General features: G+C 34.2%; 1 protein-coding gene across 8 annotated transcripts in view; it reads right to left on the reverse strand.

Annotated features, from left to right (window-relative positions):
• Positions 1-22,968, reverse strand: part of LOC138323307 (paired box protein Pax-5-like) — a 69,495-nt gene that overhangs the window by 19,609 nt on the left and 26,918 nt on the right. For 6 of the 8 annotated variants that reach the window (XM_069267825.1, XM_069267824.1, XM_069267823.1 and 3 more), the window contains 2 exons: positions 6,907-7,072; positions 2,572-2,769 (listed from right to left, as the gene is read on the reverse strand). In XM_069267825.1, the coding sequence (XP_069123926.1) occupies positions 2,572-2,769; positions 6,907-7,072 (364 nt within the window). Of the gene's footprint in view, positions 1-2,571; positions 2,770-6,906; positions 7,073-8,943; positions 11,232-11,445; positions 11,824-22,968 lie in introns of those variants that run through there. The other 2 variants (XM_069267821.1, XM_069267820.1) reach the window with 2 other exon arrangements.

Below are 22,968 nucleotides of genomic sequence, written 5' to 3' on the forward strand. Positions count from 1 at the left end.
ACAATACACAATAGATTAAAAAGATTATTTTAAGCATATCGTGTTGTCGCCATAACCCCAGTGTAACATCTCTTGTAATTCTGGTAATATTTAACAGCAGTTGCCTTTTAATTAGGACCATGATGGTGTGGGCCATTAGAAGTCCATCCCCATCCTTTAATGGTACTGAGCAATGCCTACAACAACTAGCAGCTGCGAGGGTCATCGTTCCTCAGTGTCAATAAAAATAAAATTGCCGAATATGAATACGCTCGAATAAACCTTTATGAAGTCCCATCCCTCTGCCATTTGCTTGGGCATCAACCTTCATAGTGAGCGACTCATGCAGAAAACTTACTAATTTGTTTATAACTACGTGTAAGGGATTTCTAATAGAAGGACAAAACCTGTCGAGAAAGCCGGGACAAGTTTGCAATAATGGGTTATTCCTGATATTAAATATCGATTATATCCCTTGTTGTTATACAAGTCGAAAATTAATTGATGAAATAATGACAGTTTTTTTCTTTCTAAGAAATGACTCGATTCATGATGTGTAAAATGGACACACACTGATTTGTTTTTATTTCATTGTATGGAGCTATAATTGTTTTAAAAGTGTATAGATGTTTTTTCTTGTGAATGAATTAAAGAAATGGGGAGGGCAGTTGCATATAACAGACGCTCAAAATATTTTAAGACAATGTATGCAAAACAGCAAATATTTTCCTTAAACCGCTTACTCCTAAACTACCCCTGTCTCTTAACATGAGTAGGATAATAATTCCATAATAAAAGAAATGTTGCTACTTTGAAACATATCTTGATCGATTTGTTTGTTTTTGCTGATTGTTGTTACCCAATTACCTTACGTTTCCATAACAGAAGTTAACGGACGTTTTTCTATTTGTCTTGAGGATAAGATGCTGTGTTGGAGGTTTTGAATTTGCCTTGTCATAGCAGGGTGTTTACTTGTGTCTGCTTTCTCGTTCTAGAGCTAGGGTCAACGCGAGCAATGTGATGTAACAACGGTGTATGTTTTATAAATATTGATACTGTGAAACAGACGTAGGGCAAACATTTCAAAGAGCACGATCAGACTCCAGCCACAGGAACACAAGTACGGCGAGTGCAGAACGTACATCGACTTCATGCTCGATTGAAACAGAAAATTTGAAAAACGAGATCAGAGAGAAATTTCTCTATCTCGTAACTTATGGCTATAACTTCTGTACAGAAATTAGCGTTTTGTAGCTTACCGTCGGATAATTTTATTTCGTTTTAAACACCTTACAGCTAACAATTTAGCCATGGGCAGTATTAGATTTTAACAACTAATAAAGGTTTTATATATAAGGAATTGACTGGAAAGACTGGCTTAGAAATCCTAATAAAATTTCTAATTGATCTAAAATATGTACATTTGATATAACCGGAGGCTTGCTGTAGAGATGGGAGCACCTGACAAGGTATATAATTCACTTTGTTAAAAACACAGGTATTCTACAAAACATCCTTTACCTTTCTAAGTTTTGTTTCCTCTTATGTATTTTTATGGTTTGATCGTTTTTAAATTAGTTATAATTTGATAATTATGATGGGTGATATTTTTCGTCGTGAGGTATAAAACTGATATTATAAGAATGTCAAACGATAATATACAAAGGAAAGGGTGCATTTAGAAGTTTGGAAGAGACACCTAGGCAGCATGAGTTGTTGTTATATTTGCTGGTGATGAATACACTATATTTACGTTGACAGATTACAGCAGCCGTATATCACGTTTCTTAAATAGTCTTAATAACCATAATGCTTAATATTTCCTTCCAATACAAAGAGACCAAAGGGACCTGTAAATCTACTGGGATGAAAGTGGGTTATGAGTAAAGCATTATAATGCAGTTTTAGATGTGCCCATCCAGTCGTTTAATAGGTGCAAGTTAAGCAATTAGATAATTAGACCTTCATATCCTTTTTACCGGGCTTAGATATAATGCAATTGATTTTTAAGAGGTGCATATCTGTACATGTCCTTTAAGTCGGCGCCCTACCCGTGGTATTGGACCATAACCATAAATGGCAGTTTCAGATAAAGCATCGGTGTTTCCATATATTGGAGGTATACGTTGATAAAATAATTCGACAAAGAGAAAAAGGTTGGGCATAATTATTTTGTAACAAGTAGGAACTCTTCAAAATATATTCCCTGTGAAGAAGAGTTTTACTAAAGCATTTTAAGGTATATTTACTACTGTTGCAATTTCATTAATAAATCTTGCCCAGTCACCACGTCATTTTCGTTGTTTTTCATTAGGACTAAGTTCAACAGATAAACTGTATCGTATCTAAATTCTAAATTATGCCTGTAATTATAAGGTTCTGCAAACGTATATATTTTAATAACAAATTCAGCTTGGCGTATATTAAAAAAAATGATTACACTATTCACACGATTCACAGCTCACAACATAAATGATGACCTGCATTATTTTTTTATAAATATGGTATATATATATTTTCTAAGCTGCTGAAATATTTGGTACACCATGATATATAGGTTTACAGTAATGGTTTGAAGTGAGAACCACTGACCTGTTGATGGAGCTGACACTAGGCACATTTTCGGACGTGCACACCTGTTCGGCCAACAGTCTGTCTCTAATCTCCCAGGCAAACATCGTAGGATTTTCATGTTTGTACCGCGTAATGGCGTCGACAACTTTGGGTGTAGCTACCTTGGGTTTAGAACCTCCAATCACCCCGGGTTTAATTGAACCCGTCTCGTAATACCTTGAAATAGACAACAACACAATATAACAACAGAATAAAATGAAAGCATTAATGGTTAACCAGGTATATAAATAGCAAAAATGTAACAAAAGCAAAGTACTGTAGTATAAATGTATATAAAAACACTGAATCGAAAAAGAGCTATCATCCCATGTCAAAAATTATTATAATAATAATAATTTAATAAATTAAAAAATTGTAAGATCTAGGTTCTTTTATTTACTTGTTATATTGGCCGTTTTAAAAATGTGTTGATTTTATTTTCAAAGGACATTCATCAGTTTATTTATAAAAAAAGAAATACCACAACATAATAGTAGTCTATGGAAAGCAATTCTTCCGTGTTGTTTTTATCTAACCTGAGGCATATTATATGATATGTTCATTAATTTTGTTTGGATTCAGTGGCTGCATTTGTGTTACACTTCAGTGCAGTATTTTACGTTGTAATGTTTGGGTAGACGGCTTCACTGACGATGTGGTGTAGATATTATTGTTACACAAAGCCACGTAATTGGATACATTATATATGATATAAAACCTAATGTATCATGACCTGCCATTAATATCATATACATTAACATGTTTAACACTTGATAATATCTCAGAATTAGTTAAACCATAATCCATTTTTACGAACATACCGAATTATTGCTTTCAAAGTTTAATTCAAAAGAAATACCACATCAACATGTTGTTTCTTATGGAAAACACCAGTTCGGGTTATCAGGATTCACAGACAAGTCGCCCCTTTATCAAACCCATCAAGCTATTTGACAACTATAGGAAACATCTCTATGAAAAGCTGATAAGCAGGGTGCACAGCTGTGAAAAATCCAACTTGATATTTTATGTTTTCATCTTAAATAAAACATCAAGTAATTAGCCTAACACTAATTCATATCGATACACTTTGACTTCCAGATAAAAAAAGAACTGAAGGAATTCTAAAATAAAATTAAACAACAAGGGCATTTTAGCCTATAAAAATAGCTTATCACAGAGAATTTGGGTGTCATGTCTGCTGTATTGACTACATCTGTTTCTATCATCGTAATTGGTTGTGTGTGATGAATGTGAGGACAAGCTGTCACGGCATTGAGATACTTCTCCGATCACTTATGCATACGGAACTGAGGCTGGAATAGTTTTCACATAAATTGTTTTCATTCTTTATATCTGCAACACATGGTTGCATTAGTTGCTGTCATATGTACTAAACCCGGAGAAACAGGGCATGTACATAATCATTCTGATAACATTATTATTTTAGAGCAGATATCTATATTAACCATCGTAAATACGAAGACGGCACAATGTCATGTAGTGCTGGCATACACTACTAAAACTACAAAGTTATTAATCTACCCATTTCCTGAATCCATGTGAGCAACACGTAAAAGTGGAATTCTATAATGTATTATGAACAAATATATCTTCTTTTAACACCAATTATGCTAAACAAATTTTAAAATAATCTTTATGTAATGAATGATTATTTACACAATTACGAAATTTGCAGGCTCAAAAATCATCTAGTCAAAGAGTGATACAAATTTTGCGTTGAAAGATACATATTTTGTCCTTTAAAAATCATCTAGTCAAAGAGTGATACAAATTTTGCGTTGAAAGATACATATCTTGTCCTTTGAGAAATACATAAATAGCAATGACGAATACGTTCTACATGAAAATTTCAATCATGTAAACTAAACATTGAAGGCTTTTTAATAGCTGCCCAAGATAAACTATAATTAAGTCAACGCATATTGGCCAAGAGTATTGGATTTAAAGTTACCGTGTGTCACATTCTTATTGAGACATATCTATAGGTGATGTCATAAGCTGTATACACTAAAGGTGTATTTCTATAACATATCCTGACAGAAAATGGAGGAGTAATAAGAGATGACCTGGCTTATCATATATAAGATATTAGTAATACCACATAATAATTATTCTTCATCAACAACAATGCTTTAAAGTGTGCTCGTGAGCATGCAGACATAACTTTATAATACAAAATAAACTAATACTGAAATTGCAGTTGAAATAAACCTCAAATACAAATTGTCTAGAAACCCTTAGTAAGTATAATTTGCCTTTATGAATTACCTGCACGACATCATGGCTGCTGATATGCTAAGGCCGATGAAGATGATGTTATATTCGACAGTGACAATCTCACTCTGACATATTCCTACTACTGAGAAATGGATTTGGACATGGAGTTGTGTTGGTATTCTTGTGCCTAATTAGACAAGCACTGGACTTAAGGAAGCAAGTTCGTTCCCCATCATTGGCTATCAAAGCATGGCCTTTTTCTGCCTTGTTCGGGCTAAATTTCCTATATATATCTACCGTACTAATTTGATCACCAGAAAGACACAGCAATACTAGGGACCCTGTATGAACGGAACCCTAAGGTAACCCGAGCTTGGCCTGTGGTCGGTTAACCCATGTAATTACCGTGTGTGGATGTAGATACATCGCTTGCCCTACAAAGCGGTGTGGTTTGTCCCTGGCCACGAAGGGACAATACAGCCCCTTATCCTTATCCATAACAAGCCCACCCGATTGACCCCTCCCGCGTTCATCTGGTCAGATCAGTACCCAATGCACTGGTCATAATTGTTGCGTGCCATACTGTCCGTATTCTACATGCCTCTTATAATTGTTCTTGTGTATGCCTAATTGATCATGGGTGCTCGTAAAGCATCCCAGCTCTCAGGTTTGTATTTATACTACCCGTTTTATCTTTACCAACTCTGGGTACAAACTTACAAGATAAACCAATGCCCGTACCAGCTAATCCGTATTTCATGAAACAAGAGACGTTTAAAAACACATAAAATAGTTTGTCAGATAAAGTGATATAAGTTATACTCAATGGAATATTTATAGAGACCAAACAAAGACAGTTCTATTTGACTGAACAATGAAACAAAAATGTAAACGTTTTGTAAATAACATTTCTGTAACTTAAGCTTTATACGCGACTTCTTGGATCGGGGGTCATGGTTATTTAAAATTAATATCAATTCCTATTATTGATATAATATCTACTTTAGTAATGTATGTGTGTCTTAAGTTCAAACCAATACCCCTAAGTCAGAATTATAACACATGCTATTCGTTTTGTAATTTATATATACGCTGAATGATAAATCAGATAGATGTTTAGAGAGATAATACGCTTGAATCATTCTATGTTAACCACTGATGATTATTCCTTGAAAAGATTCGTACTTATTAGGTACTTCTAATATCACAGAATGGGCCTAACTATTTGTCAGGATAAAACAATTTACATCCAGAATATACGCCGAATTGGATTAACTGAATTAACTCATTGAGTAGCTTTATTAATTTAGCATTTCAAAACAAACAGAAATTTGATAGCATGGGAATTCCTGTAAATTCATACATTCTCTCCAGAAAATTTATTTAGTGTTTCCATTACCAGAGCATTAAAGGTAAATATAAAATTGGATGATTTGCTGACATTTATCAATAACAAATTGTTGCATTTAATAAACTTGCAGCGATGTCATGTAAATTGATGTATCAATATCACCATAGATAGTCTTAGGAGACTTGTCATACAGTATAGTCACAGTGTCGCTCTCAGTTGTACTGGAATTAAATTCTAAATGTGGCCTGTACATTAAACACAAGATTAACCTCAACTTCATCAATACATTGGTTGTTATCAGTAATGACCTTTGGCTACATCAACGTCCCTACATATAAAATTCAAGACCAAATGGCAGCAGCCAACGTGTCATTTCGTGTCATCTCGGTTTAATATCGGCCGGGCAGGTTGATCTGGCTATTGGCCTGGTAACCAGTGATATATAGGTACCTTGGATTGTCTCATAGGACCATACACATAAAAGCCTCCAAACGCTCACATCGGAATCAAAGATGAAAGAGCCAGTTCTATGGTTGGAAGCAAAACATACTAACCCGCTGATGGTTATCTAAAAACCAGCAAATGGCTCGTTTTATTTCCAATCGTTTCATTTAAGAAATGCTGTCTAACCGATAATGATTAATAAAGCTTGGACATGCGAACTGGTCTGCAGTTGTTGGCAGAGAAATAAAAGAAGTTTAAATGGAAAGAAAATATCTTACCTCCCAAGAATTTTACTGACACATCCGTGGGATACTCTGAGCTGGCGGGAGATGTCGCAGGGCCGAACTCCTTGGTGGGCCAGTTCCACAATTCTCTGTCGCACCACATCTGGCAGCGGTCTCCCGTTCACAAATACACCTCCTAACTGATTAACCCCACCATGACCTGAAAATGGACAAACGCTTCCAAAATTATATGAAAATTGAAAGGTTTATTTACTCTATTTTGTGTATAATTTAGTTTTTATTTTAAGCGTTGGAATTAATTGAAAAGTGTTTTAAATATTTGTTTATCAAAAAAGGGAGATAGTTTATTTTGAAATATAACTATAGCAAAAAATAAACCACAATAATTTTATTTTTTGCCTTTGGTGTTTTTATAATAATTCATTTTTCATTTATAAATATAAAATAAATTAGTTATTATAATATATAAGTATTGTCCGTCAACAATTGCGTATTGAAAAAATAAAGCCAATATTAATTAGAATATTATGCGGGTATGATTACATTGTAGTATAAAAAGAAAACAATAATTCAAAGATTTAAAGAAAATACTGAAAATATCAAGTAAAAATATATATGAATAAATAAACTAGATACAAGGAGAAAATGCATTTATCTTAATAAATTAAACTTGAATAAAAATAATACTCCATAGTAGAATTATATTTGTCAATAAATAAAAGGAATCAAAGATAATATGCAAAGTCAATAGGAAGCGTTTCTTCTTTTGATAAAAATATATAAGCGAGTACAATAAATATATTATATATATAGTAGTTAATAAATATATGTCTGATTTATGTTTAAATGGTGTTTCCGCCGGAAACAGTGGAACTAAAATAATAGAACTATTTACACGGGTAAAGAGCTACAAGTACACCGATTATAAAGGTGCGTCTTTAACAGTAGTTAGGTTGACTCATTTACCACAAATAAAAAATAATATGGCAACCTGGTTATTTTTTTATAAAGCGAAAGTTCAGAATTGTATAACCCTGAGTTCCTTACACTTTTACAAAGTACAATGTTTTATGCCATGTGCAAAAGGTGTAAAGATTAAAAGTGCGTTTATATATACGAAGATTAATATGTAGTTAATTTGTGGCATTTGTATAGCTAGAAGTACTGTGTTTTGATAAATGTAAATTTTCAAAAGCTATAGTTTTATCATTTTCATATGATGTCGGACTTTGTCCAGTAGAAGGTCAATGGGAGGCGATCAGGTAGTGCCCTATATATACACATACGACATGGATATATATTGTGAACGGGAGGCCCCAGCCGTACACACATCACAACCACACAACATAAACATATATAATTAATATCACTCATCATCAACATTATATCATCAAATTAATTTTTGTTCATCATCTCCATACATAGTCATCAATTTTGTTTTTCAAGCAATGACTGACAACAAAATCAAATTTTTAACATAATTTCTATATTAATTAAATTGTTTCATGAATATAGCTTAAATGTTTTGCTGGATTATATTATATCCTCTTCATAAAATTATATGTTTTTTAGCAAAATAATTTTGCTTGATTTAAATAAATATGATTTCATTCAAATTACAATACAAACAAAATGACAAAATTTTAACGTGAATATTATTTTAAAAATTTTCATAGAGAAAAAGAAAACATTTATTTATTACATCGAAATTTTTGAATGAAAATGATTGAAATATGATATCGGTTCTATAAATATACTGCAACTTCAACTGAATCAAAATTATGTTTGTATAATTTCAACAGGAATTCCAGTTCTATTATAATAATTAATTCATAAATTATTTTACGATATAGAAATTTAGATGACCTTATTATGAATGATATTATGGATAAATAATAATTAAATTAGCAGGCCTGAAATATGTAATAAAATCATGACGAATATAGAATATAGACTAGAACATAGATGTATTTAATAAAAATACTATCGGCAATATTTTTGACAATTTTTTAAAATATAGTTTCTTTTTTTTTCTTCAAACATTTTCCCCTAAAATAGGTTTTGTTTTACCTGCAAATACGTCGTATGAACGAGGAGGCAGTTGGTAGGCTAGAGAGTGTGGTGCGTAAGATCCCCACGTGTTTTGCATGGTTGGATAGTTAACCAAATACTGACGAGTATGAGAGGCTCCCCTGGTGTTATGGGATACTACCGAGAGAGGAGGCCATGTACCCCGATAGAGCGCGGTATTGTGTACAAGTCCCGGTCCACGCAACAAGCTATAGGTTCATTTGACAAGAGTGGGTTCACAAGGCTTTGTATTCATACACACAGTAACAATAGGCAGTGCATACCTCCAATCGGGCCCACCTCTAAATGACGAGACTCCAAACAATATAGCTTCATTCAGTACACCATTCAAAGATCCCACGAGTTTTTTCAATGATTTAAGGTATTGTCTTCGTCAGTGGAGACTTCGGTCACTTTAATCCTTCATTAAGGAATTTTCGTCGATCACAATATTTTAAGTATGAGTATTATCATACGATTTCATTAATTTCCGACAGAAATATTTTTCAGTGCTAAATATTTCGTCTGGTGATTTTCCACGTTAAATCTCCGTTGAGTTAATTAATCAGAGAATATGTTCAAATGTCCATTTTCGTCCTTCCATTATTCGTCTTGTTCGCCTGTTCCAGTCAATCTATTTTGGCGGTATGTAACGTGTCATTTCTACGACTCTCGGCAATTTAACGCCCCAAATGTCAAAGTTGCTGAAACATGCACAGAATTTAGTTTCAAGAAGAGATAATGTCTAATACGCCGACATTACAGTACGAAACGAATGCCCCCACTTGTTAGTCAAAAGAACGCTGAGGCAAATTGGACCAATTTTGCGGCATTACCATCTATTCAAATTGCAGTATTTTTGCTTGTTGCTTCCTTTTGCTGCAAGTTCAAAGTTTTCGTCCAACTTATATATTTCCCTAATAACTCCGATCTCTCAAAATTAGCCACATTAGGTAATTGATCGTATAAACTGCCCTGAATATTATATGTGTTGTTTTGCACTTAATATCAAAATAGGGCTAGTGACTAGTAAAAGGCCACTGTATCAGCCTCGTGGTACGAGTTTTATATGATAGGATTGGGCCGTGAGACAGCCCCGTACCAATCAAAGATGCTCTTCATAAAACCACAATACCGCAGCAGGTTCCTTTTGGTGATCACTAAAAACAAACTTAAAGTTAAGATTTCTATAAGATCCTTGATAAGCTATGGTGGATATTTTTCCCGACAGCAGGTGAGAAAATTGATGTCCGCGCTTTGGGCGAGATATTCATCAATTGTGTACAAAGAGAAAGTAGCCTTGATCTATACGAGTGACACTAACAGAGTGGTCTCCATCAACTCGGATGAGAGCAACAAGAAAGAGCACATCATCGGTTTACCTGGCCCATACCTGCACTTTACGACAGGTAACACCATCAAATCGAAAAATTCAATGTGTAAGGCTGATAGCGTGGTTGCCATATGATGTATATGACAAATAAATATACACGTGATCAAAAACCTGTCCACTGGAGAGGACAAAGACACTTATTAATGGGCTGGACACAGGTAAAAAAACTGACCAATAATGGGAGGAAAGAAAAAAAAGTACAAAGTTCAGAAAAAATATCTGCTGTTGTCCGAAATTTGGACTTTCAGAATCAGCATATAGTGTGAAACTTGAAAAGTAGTGTAAAGGAAAGACATGAAATACAGAAATACACTTTCTAATAAATACTCCTTTGACTAATGGTAATGAGACATTACTAAATAACAACACTTACCACAAACGACAGATAGTCCTTGTAAATTAGTAGTATGATGATGAACCTATCAGAACCATACAACACTAGTACAGACTAGAGTTAAACACTGTTTGCGGGATTTAGATTGATAGATATATACAAAGTTTGTTGGTGAGGCGTGTAGGCCGTGTTGTGGCAGTTGTAATAGATTTTCACAATGGGACAATAAATGAACAACTAAGGTTTTCCTGTGCTCTGATCCGATCCATGGGTCCAACAGTGATCGGATGGCGTGATGTAAGATGTTCAGAAATGGTTCCAGTCGGGTACTACTAACTACCTTGACAGTCGGCACTGGTTGTCACCCTTTTCCTATTAACGTCATAGTCCAGGGCAGTTTGTTATCACGTTAATTTGGTGCGCGTTAGTCCGTTGAAATTATGGTTGCAATGGGCACGAAATGGAGCCAGCAACCCGATCCGTTAATAAGTGGATACACATACTCATTTCCGTGAGGTCTGCTTCACGGGTGAAGGATCCAGAGTACGGTACAATATACAGTAACATCTAAATATAATACCTAAACTGGCAGCGGTCGGTAAATTAAGCTGCACTTAATTTCTCGAAATAAAACATGAATACGAATTAATCATCGATTTATCATTTTGGACCATGGTTTGAATATTCAAATTTCACGACTGCAATACCTGAACGCTCAATTACCAGGTGTAAATAACAACACAACGAGATCCACGTGTACACAACACTGACTTACTTTTACAGGAATGATAAAAATCCACCATATTCAAATTAGGATTATGATATCGATAAGCTGTTGACAAATCCATGTCTGGACACCTCTTTAGGTAATCAGTGGAATGTAGTGTTCCGGATGAGGAGGGATCACCGACTCCGATTCCACTGTTATATTGTTCCGGTATATGGTGACTACAGGGTATGTCGTTGTTTACTAGATTAAAACGAACTCTGCCCCTCAATGTGCCGTCTTACTTCCGTCACTTCTCTTCGAAATCTCTCAACTGCAACTGTATTAACTAAATTGATGCCTTTTCGACATTTAGTTTTAAATTTGAAAGCAGACAAGCCGCGTTTATGTATCAAGATGTATACATCATAAATATTACAGGTCAGTGCTAGCTAACAACATAATTCAAGCATCATAAGCAATGCATCAAAGATAGTATTTCATACGGATGATCGATCAAAGTTGGACACGCCTACCGAGCGATATAGTCCTGCCCACCTGAGTACCTGCCCAATTAACCATATAAGTAAACCACGTGACATGTCGCCAAGTGTCTCGTGCTGTCAATCTAGCGAGGTGATGAGCAATCAGTGGCCTGTGTTAGCTCCCCACTAACACCACTGGTGCGTGTGCTGTATATTCCATCTTTCCATATTTTTTGTAAACACTGGGGTCGACATTCCGTTAGAAGATTGACCACATTTTATTACTGGATAGATCAACAACTAAAAAACTTCTTCTGAAGTACTAGGCTAGTGACCAGGTATTAAACTACCGATTGATACATTGGTGGTCGGTACTGTTTTGCCTGTATAGTTGACTGAATCGGCCACTGTCTCGTGTCAGTCCGTACGACCGTTTGTCCAATTAGTAGTGATTGTTTAATGAGCCGCCATCCCAGCGCTCGCAGCATAGTTATAATACACGATAATAATCACTAGTGTCATGTTAACACTACTTCTTGCCAACGAAAGTGTTTAAATTTTCATATTGTTGTGGTATGGCCAGCCGGGGCAATAGAGCTGTGTGAAATCATTTGTAACAAGTAAAATTTAGCATGATACTGATAAATATAGACAGGGAACGAGTAATATACTAACAAAATAACCCGTAATGTAATTTAAGGAAATAAACATCAATAATTTGACCTGCAAATATATACATCATAGTAGAAATCTGATGTTTCCGTATATATATACATTTCTAAGGAGAATATATCCAGTAAATTATCTAATGCATTTAGACCTGATTGTGATGAAGGCGGTTTTGATTGTTTTAGTGTTATTTGCTTGCGATATCCCCTATCAGTATTGCCGTTAATCTGTTCGGTTGCCTCACGACTTGACAGTCTTCATTCTGGTCCTGGAGATTTCTGGCTATTTCGCCTGATTAATCCTTTATTGAGTTGTCAAGCACCATACAATTGGGTATTGGCGCTTCTTAACAAAACCACGCGGCACGCAAAACAATTGCCTCACGCGATTCTCTCCCAGCACGAGCACCGACTCGTGTTCGTCAAGAGTCGTATGGAACTCGTACACGTGTTTTTCGTTACATTATATATAAAATGTATTAGATATTGCAATTATCTTCAGTTTACTAATTACTAAACAACAATTTAAGGAAAGCAGAATTAGAAATAGCATTTTAAAAATATGTCACTTATAAAAAATACATAAGGCGGATTAAGGTACGCCATCCTAAGTCTGACAACTGCTTTCTTTTTCTTTACAAAAATTCTCAAATAATCATTACTGGTATTGGAAACAAAATCCAAAATAAAATGTACTGGGATTTTTATTGTCACATTAATTGTCTAATTAATTGTTCTATTGGAAAAGAAATTGGACGACTGAACAATATAAAATTAATCAAATAATAATGTGCCATATAAAAATAAATAAATAGAAAAATATTCATTATATAGAATTGATTTACAAAAATATTCAATAGCTTATCTGAATTACCGCGTAACCGAATTAAACAAAATTAATACTATCAAGTCAGTCAAGATAAAATCGCTTGGGAAAAATGAAATAGAATGAAATAAAATAAAGCATCTTTAGCATAAAGCTTCATTATGAGAGGAGACCTCCTGGGGCGGTTATGAGACGGACACAGGGTACACCTAGGTTGGTCAATCAGGTCCGATACATGTTATTGTGAAGGGCGTTATCTCTTTAAGTAGAAATTCTAACATGGTTTTGTGTTAAAATGTGCCTCCTCACGACATCCAGCCATTTACTTGACAGCAGAGGAAAGTTGCCTCGATAGAACGACATCCCTGCCGGAAGTCCAATCCTTTGTTAAACCCGAGCAATTCTCCATTCCGTAATTCTAGCCAATTTCTGCCACTTTTGGATGTTGTGTTAGTTTGCTTTCCAATAAAATACAACTCCTTCTTTGTTCTGGCTATACCCAGTTGTAGTTATATTATGACACAATGTGGAGTTGTCACCGAACACCCACATAGGAAATATGATAACATGTATAGATATACACACATGTCAATCAAAACATCGCTGATAGAATTGAATTCAGTCGGTCTGCATTATTATACAAAATTTCAATTTAAAAATATTTTCAATTATAACAGGTGTTATGCTTTCATATCCACTAAAGTCATGAAACAGAATACGTGTAACTTTCTGTGTATTTAGTCTTATACATATTCCAACTATGCAAACAAAAAATAAAAATATCAAATAAACCAAAAATATTTTCAAGAATTACAACGAAATTGTACGGTTTATATCACAAACATTTTTCCTCTAATAAATTTAACAATATCCATCCTATTATTTTCTGTCACAGGGTATCTCGGAATAATTTTATTATTAATTGCAAATGTTATCCTTATCCCCCCTCCCAAATACTAAAAGAAAAATTGTCAAATATATCTCAAAAATAATTTAGAGGAAAATAGCACATTTTAACATAGCGTTAGCTAGAACATTGTGACACACCGTAAACATTGCTGATGGGATACATTTACATACACGGGTGGATATGATAAACTGAAGGTCACAGCCGAACAAAGGTCACGAAATATGCAAAATATTCGTATGAATGATACAACATTACGACATAACAAGTTGTATATATATAAATGTATATATCAACACATTAAAATACCCGTATTTAAGTGGTTGAATATCGGCTGTGTAAGGTGTTATTGGGTTTATGAAATTTGCTGAATAATAATTTTCAATACATTTACAAATTAGGAAATGACTATCTCCATGGTAGATGATTTTAACACTACGGCCGCAGGTAAAAATAAATGATGTAAAACATTAATACAAGCATATTTTTTTCGTCATTTTTCTATATTTGTGTTAACTGGGAAATTTCTTATTTATTACACACGTGCTTTAATCACAACAGAATTTTTATATGAACTGTAGATTATTGAATGGTTTGTTCGTGATTTAAACCATCATATAATACCTGTCATATTCTTATCAAATTCGTGTGACATACTGATCATCACTGGTCTTATTTATTACCTTAATTAAATCAAAGCTATGGCACATTATGAATTGATAATTATGACTAAGCCTACATAGGTTTAAAAACATAGTAATAAGCATGTTGTTTACAACAAAACAACAAAACACAGACATTAACGTATGGTTAGCATACTTCTATCAATATAAATCACTCAGATATAATTATCAAAAGCAAGGATTTAATTATTCAAACAAATTAATATCACGGTACGTCTCATTCAGAATTTATTGAATGCCAATATATGATAATTCGTTACATTTATATTAAGATTTAATCTGGTTGGAACAAACTGTTCCTACATATTTTTGTAACCGAAATTTAGGGAATATTGTCCTGCTTTGAAAATATAAAATACATATATATACGTAGTTACCTACAGGGGACTTGTTTACAACTGTTTAATAATTCAAATAAAATTATATGATATATGCTACCTGTTACCTATCAATGTTTTATTATAATGGAGATAATATATTACCGGTCTATTGTTTAAATATTATAGAAAATGAGTTACAGAGAGTATTCGTAGTATTTATTAGCATATATTTTGAAATATGAAAGAATAAAAGCTGCGGTGTATTTGGTTCCACCTAGCCTTTGTTGACGCATAATAATATAGGTATCATGTTACCTATGATTTAGGCGTAGAATTTCATCCTTCTTACAACCTTATTTACAATATTTAATGTTAAAAATACCCATTAAGTAACTGTCATCTAGCATTTTGTCTGCATTTTTTTTCATCATTTTTGTGACAGTTTCACAGGTTGAAGCCCAGAAATTTTTTTTATTATTTTTCTCTATTTTTCTTGATTTACAATTATTACAACCGATATAAATATTTTGCAAAATGTATACTGCACTTTGTTTTATATCTGAAACGTTGAATATTATTTTATTCGAAGTAAAGGAAGCCTTTCATATTTTTCTTAAGAATTTAATGATACTTTGGAATGACATGTAATTAATACAGACCTTGGGTTTACATTAAATTCTTAAAAAGGTGCCCCAGTATAATTTATTTATTTTGATTGTTGAGGAAAGAAAATATGAAAATATGAATAGGTTTAAATTGTACATACATATAATTGACATATTTTTATAAAACTAAATAAAACAATAACAATTTTATTCACTTTCTCCAGCAAAGTGAAACAGGAAACTCGTCTTGTTATGAAACTGAATAAAGCTATTTTTCATTACATTGTTGACGACAAAAATAGTTAAGGTAATATCTATATTAGTGAAAACATTTAAACTGACAGGAGTTTCTTTAAATATTAATCAGTATAGATCTAATATTGAATGAGGATCAATGATGTGAAACTAACGTGATCATAACCTTTATTTCCCTGCCTATAACAGTCCTGGGTTGGTCATGTTTTGGTATGTCAGTGAAACAGATGTTTTCACTAACTTAGAGTAAAAAAAACCGACAATTTCCATACCCACTGGTTTGATTTGTAAGATAATACCTCATACTGCCAACTTTTTTTCCGCCTGCCTCCAGTTCAAAGCAAAACACACAAAAACGTGTCCCCTATAGATCTGTTAGGGCAGATACTGATCAATAACTTGGGCTATCAATCAGCGACCTCTCCTAAACAAACCACAGCCCTTTTCCTATGTCTTTACATTTTATTTTTATACACATTTTTCTTACATTTATCATAATATGCTGATTTTTGTGAAGTAATACAATGGTCGAAAACAAGTGAGTGTTTTGTAAACTAACGTTATTGAGACTGTCAATGTTAAAATGCTATCAATTACATTGATATGTTTTTTCGTTTTAGATTTTAAGATTAATGTTTCTTAACATACTAAGTAGATTGAAATAAATAAAAAGTTTTCATTTGAAATATTTTGAAAAAAAAGGTTTCTTATCTTCGCGTCGCGCATCAATCAATGCACGTGGACAAATTAAGACACGATTTACGAGGGTGGGTATCGGCTGTTAGGGTATATAGCACATGCCTCATCTATTTCCCACATCCCCTGTACGTCAGTCTACTGATGGCTTTCTCAGACATTCGTGGAATGATTTTTTTTTCGTTTTTATATCTCTGAATCGATGTTTTCATGCCACACGTAGACGGAACAGCCACTGTTTTTATATGTCAATTTTAACTTCGCTTCGTAAAAGTTTTCATGCTTGTATACACCCGAGCAGTCCAACACAATGCGATATCGGTGTGGGATTTTAGAGGTAATTAATTAAATATTGAATAGTGGCCACTCAATTTTACTGCTAGTATTGTTATCATTAAATAAATATAAAAATATCTAATATCCTTAAATATTGAAAAACCTGAAACAATTTGTATTTTTTTTATTATTTTTTTTAGAAATAATTTTCGTTATGCAAATACTTTAAATACAAAACATGCCGTTATAAAATGCAAAAAGTGCATGCAATAATTTCAGTTTAGGAAATACAAAAACCTCGTTTACCTTTAATACGCGTAGGTTTTCTGCTAAAAAATCCGTTACACCCGCCGGGTGGGAGGGAGTAGGGTCCGTAAGACGGAGGTACAGAGCTAAACCTGCAGGCTCCGGAATTGGTCACATTTTGATAGGCACACGCACTGTTAAAATCGCAATAGGATCCTTGTTTGTAGGATGGTGGGTAAGCATATGGCACTGTGTCGCCAAAGTAAAGCATGTCCATAGCTTTGCTCCCTCACTGGTGTATCATAATACAAACAGGAATGAAAAATCAAATGAAATATAGATCTTGTTTTAAATTTCCTCTGATATTACTCCCCTGCGTCACCAACACAGACACCGGGGCTCGGTCGATCCAATGTCAGCACTGCTAATAGTTTTTTATGCTGAAGCTCCAATCTCAGTTGTCATCCAAACTCGATCTTTACTGTTCGGTTCTACTTCAATTTCGGTATCCGTTATATGTATTTTTCTCTCAGTGTGTAAGAAATTACAGTGTATATATAGGTATGGATGTGAGCAGTTATGGTTGGGCTATGTCAACATCACGTTAAAACCCGTTACAAAATAGCTCTATATCAAAGACGCTAGAACAATCAAATGCTGGACTATTAGGGCAGGTTGGGATTTGGTGTGGCCAGAATTAAGAATATTCATATTCTGTACGCCGGCCGTGACGAATCAGCGTTGTAGCGGCCGTGCGGATGTTACGCTATCAGTGTCCGGTGTCTTCTCCATCATTAGGGATGCACTCTCGAGTATCAGAATTAAAGATCAAGCGATAGTCCGTCTTTGAGGAAGGCTGAAGCTAGCGTATGGCTAGGAGACTCCGACATATGTCCGTGCTCCACTCCATCTACAAGTGAGGTGCCATGTCCCCCTGAAACACGGAATCTGTAGACAGCAGGCCTGCAGGGCTTCTCACTCTGTCAAATTTCGGATGGACACGCGCTCCTAACCAACAAATAAGCAAGACTTGGAGTTGTTTGCTGTAACAGCTACCTTTGCATTCCTCCGCCTCCTACTCCTCCCGGCTCATCTCATTATATATAACCTTATCAGGTTGTAAACATAATATCTGCGTGGTTTTAACCAACAAAAATCATAGCAGTAATCCGATTTATACTGCTGTGTCTGTAGGCCTCCGCCGTTAGGCAGCCTTCAATTATAAGCCGAGTCAACTCAAATGCCAACAACTTTGAATATGTTGACGGGGTGAGAGAAAGCATACAAAACAGTCATTAACTCATCCTTACATATGCTTTTGTTATATCATAAAACCATCGACAGAAGATAGTTTTAGACTTGATTACTTTATTATAGAATTGATGACAACTTGGTAGGAACTCGGAATTAAAGGCGAGCGACACTAGTGTATTCCGCCACATGAGGTGGCTTAGGCAGGTCCAGAACTGTCTCGTTTATACATCTCGGGGGATCATTTAAAATTGCGGCTCTCTCCATATTAATTTTCTCCCTGCGAAGATTACTTGTAACGTTGTATCTCATTCTGATTAATTAACTTAAGTTTATCTTAAAGATTTGGAATAGACCGATAACGAGGCAGCCTCCGCATCATTTGATGTTTTCCTGCGACATGACCACCCCTACACTTGTCCCTATTTGGCATTCCGATCATTAGATAAGGGGTCGCTCGTTCTCACACGTAGAACTCCCAGGGGAGGTAAAGGGAGATGTTTTCAATTAAATAGTCCAGACAATTATCTTTCTACCTTCATTTACATTTTGGTTGTCACAACTACTGCGAACAAAATAGTCGTTAAGTTTTGTTTAACTAAATATCACAGAGGGGAAAAACTGATGAGACCGATTTAATGTGAGTACTTAATTATATCATACCTGTATGCATCCGCACACCTGTTAATATCGTAAATATCTAGTGTGGTTACTGCAATACAAATGTTTACTAATCACTGAAAAATGTTAATTAACTTTGATATAAATAAACACAGGTATAAGATGGAAAACCGGTCTGTTTATATATGTACTACACTTTTTAATGTTCATCGTAATTTTACCAGATTCGAATTTATGAAGTTTCATAGTCTTTATTTAATTAGATTTCATAAATAAAATACATTCAGATAATTTAATGTACACAGGTTAATGTATTCGATGCAATTAGCATAAATTTCAAAAGGCAATGGTAGTTAACAAAATTAAACAATATATTGAGTGATATTTAAAAACTGTAAAAAAAACCTAATAAAACTGTAGCTTAGCTCCTTTCAATTTGATTTAAATGGACGGCGTGAAGAAATATTAACCAAAAGCTGATTTATTTAGCCTAAGCATATTAAACCAAGTATCAAAAGTATCAAAAAGACTGAGCACTCCTTACGGTAATTTTTCAAACCAAACCGTCGACAGTCAATGACTATATAAGCCGACTTTACTACTATTTCTACCTACAATGGATGGCTCGTGTTTTATGAAGGGGCAGTTCACGGGCTATCCATCTTTCTACTTTCTTTGATTCAGGTTGAGCGATGAAGTTAAGACAAATGGATAGCGGAGGTCATTGTGCCTAATAAATCACAAAACTCGCTTGTCAAAGCTACCAGTACTTACATCTGTTCCTTTCATGCAATATATTTATAAAACATTCATCTTTATTTTTTCCTCTTTTATTTTATTTTCATGTTTTTATTGATGCTTAAATATCACTTCGCCTACAAATACGCGCATCATTAGAAGATGTGTGTTTTCTCGTTGGCTAGACTTGACTATTTGAGATTTACCTGTACCAGAACTAGATCATCTCATTTACCTTGCTATCAATTTCTTCTTTAAAGTGGAGAAACCGGGCCTCTATGTCATTGCGAGAGCATTTCATTTAACATCGCAATTACCTGTGGCAAGTGAGAATTAATTTGAGCAGTTTGCATTGAATTTGTATCCTGTCTCCATCGTTTTAACGCTAGAATGATTTATTTATCATTTTAGATGTAATAATCCCAAATTATCATTACCGCCTTCAGACAAGTTTTAATGAAGCTACCAGATATATTTACCTGTAAAGCACGCTAACTAACTGACGATAAACGTGTATTCTGCGCTCTAGCCCATTAAAGCTAATTAGCTAAAGCCTTCTGCACCACCGCTGAGCCTAATGCCATCGTTAAATACAAGTTTGTTAATGAGAAGGCGGGGGGTCTACTCTTTAACACACGAATATAGACCTTTAAGCAAACATCTACTCTCTGTTTACCACACTGAATCGTGACTTATAAACTCGTTACATTTATCTCTAAATTGATTTCAAATACTTCACCGATTTTGTTATAAATCCGAAGAAGAAGTATTCGTAAAAAATTAAAGGTTCCTTTGAATCTACGTTAGAGCGCACTCGAGTAGTGTCTGTTAACTTGTGTGAAGTAAATCATTCATATGTAAACATATGCAAATGATATGTAAATCTGGATTATTCGTCGACGATGATGGGGATAGAAAGCACTAGTAACTTTCAGACCCAGACAAGCATATCCAGAAACAAGTTCCAAACAACGTGATAAATAGTTGATGTTGCATTCATAATCCCGTAGATATAACTGTATACTGCCTACCACATGGACGTTAGTGGGAGTGAACGACCCGCACTGACAGGATATGAACCAAAAAGAGTCAAAGGTTAGGTTGGTTTTTAAAGTATCAAGCAGTTAATAAAACAACACTTTTAACCACACAACATAACTTAACAACACAGCAGAGTGAAAGAAAAGTTCAAACAACGCCCGACAACAACCTGAAAACCGATATCTTGGTTTGAAAGTTCGTATCATGTTTCCATTCATCACACTATAAACGTTACGACTCCAAATACAAAATACCCTAAATGTAATATTAAAAAATGAGCTTATAATACATTTTTAGTAGAACTGTGTTAATGGAATATATAACTCTAGCATAACAAAATATTTCTTAAGAAAAATCCTTTTCATAAATCTTTCTTACATTTTTGTTAATTACATATATATTTTGTTCCATTATTCGAGTGCCCAATTAAGGGCAAATCATTCTTATATAATTTTGTTGAAAATAAAACCTTTGTGCACCAATCACTTCAATGTAAAATTAAACATTCCAATACTAGTAAATGTGTTAATGAACTCAAACCCTTTCAACGCAATAGCGTAGATGAATCGCTACTAAATTTGAGGCCTAATTCGCGAATCAAAGTGTTAAAAACAAAGCCTGTTCCAGATGAATACTTTAAAGAACACTTTCTTCCCATTGTTCATTTTATGCAGTGTAATGTATTGGATATGAAACCAGTTTGCCATGAATAATATTTGATGTTTTGATGACAAGATTGTACTAGTGCTTTTAGTCCAACTGACATCAACAACAAAACCTCTCCATCGTCATCGCAACAAAATTAACATTTAATTGGCTCGTGCACCAAACAAGTGCTGCAGGGTGACAGAGCATCTCCGCCCCCTCACCTGTTAGGGTAAGACAGGGTGCAAGGAGGGGCAGGACAGTCATGTCATCTACTCAGCCCTCTCATCACTGCTCTATCAATCTAATTCAGTCAAGTGACATGGTTTTGTTGACGAGAAAGTCAACGTTTTCCAGTTAAATGATCTCTATTGGAACATGTTAGTCATTTGTTTGGCATTTATAGCTGACAATTATGGCGATTAGCCCGGTTTTAATAGCCTCTGTGTTTTTCACGTGTATTTGTGTGGCCCGATCTTACAGAGAATTAACACATTCATTAAGTACAACACACACATATATATTTATCTTTCAAAGATTTCCCCGTCATTTGATAAATACACCAATGATAAATTGCCCCCTGGTCATTCTTTTCATAAAACATAACAAACACCTAACGAAATAGTTTTCTCGTGAGTATTGCTATCCCTCATAGTGACTTTGAACTTTGAAATAACTCCTGACCAATTACTTATTATAACATCATACGCTTTGATATGGCTGTGATCAACAATAACTATGATGAATTTTCATTATTTATAGATGCTTTCTTCGTTTGTATAAGGTCATAATTTATTATGAATCTGGAGTAATAAAGTACTTTAGGAGATTCCAATATTCACGAAGTTTCGTTACATCTTTTTTTAAAACAAAAAATATTGATAATTTAACATGTAACGTCTAACAAAAGTCGAGACAATTAACCAACTCCCAAAAGAACACTATATGACATCATGTTATTCATGCAATACTAGTTCAAAAAGTAACGAGTGTCGGGGAAATAAATGGTGGTAAATATAAACTAAAATAAGTTTTAGTTTGTATGAGGTTTAAAAAGGGAAATTAATCTAACAGTGATAACTGTATGAGTTTAATATACATGTAATTTATATTTCTTTAACCATTCAACAACTTAACATACCCAACTACACAAATACGGTCTAATTTATATGCATATGACTGTTTCTGCACATTGTGTGGTTATTTAATTGCATCTACATATAAATGCCATCATTAAACTTATTACAACTATCATATGGCTATTCCAACCCCAAACTCATTACTGCACCACTGTTGGCATAGGTGATAACCTTTAATATTTAATATTTT

This window comes from Argopecten irradians, chromosome 5 (assembly GCF_041381155.1).
Source record: "Argopecten irradians isolate NY chromosome 5, Ai_NY, whole genome shotgun sequence".
Lineage (NCBI taxonomy): Eukaryota > Metazoa > Mollusca > Bivalvia > Pectinida > Pectinidae > Argopecten > Argopecten irradians.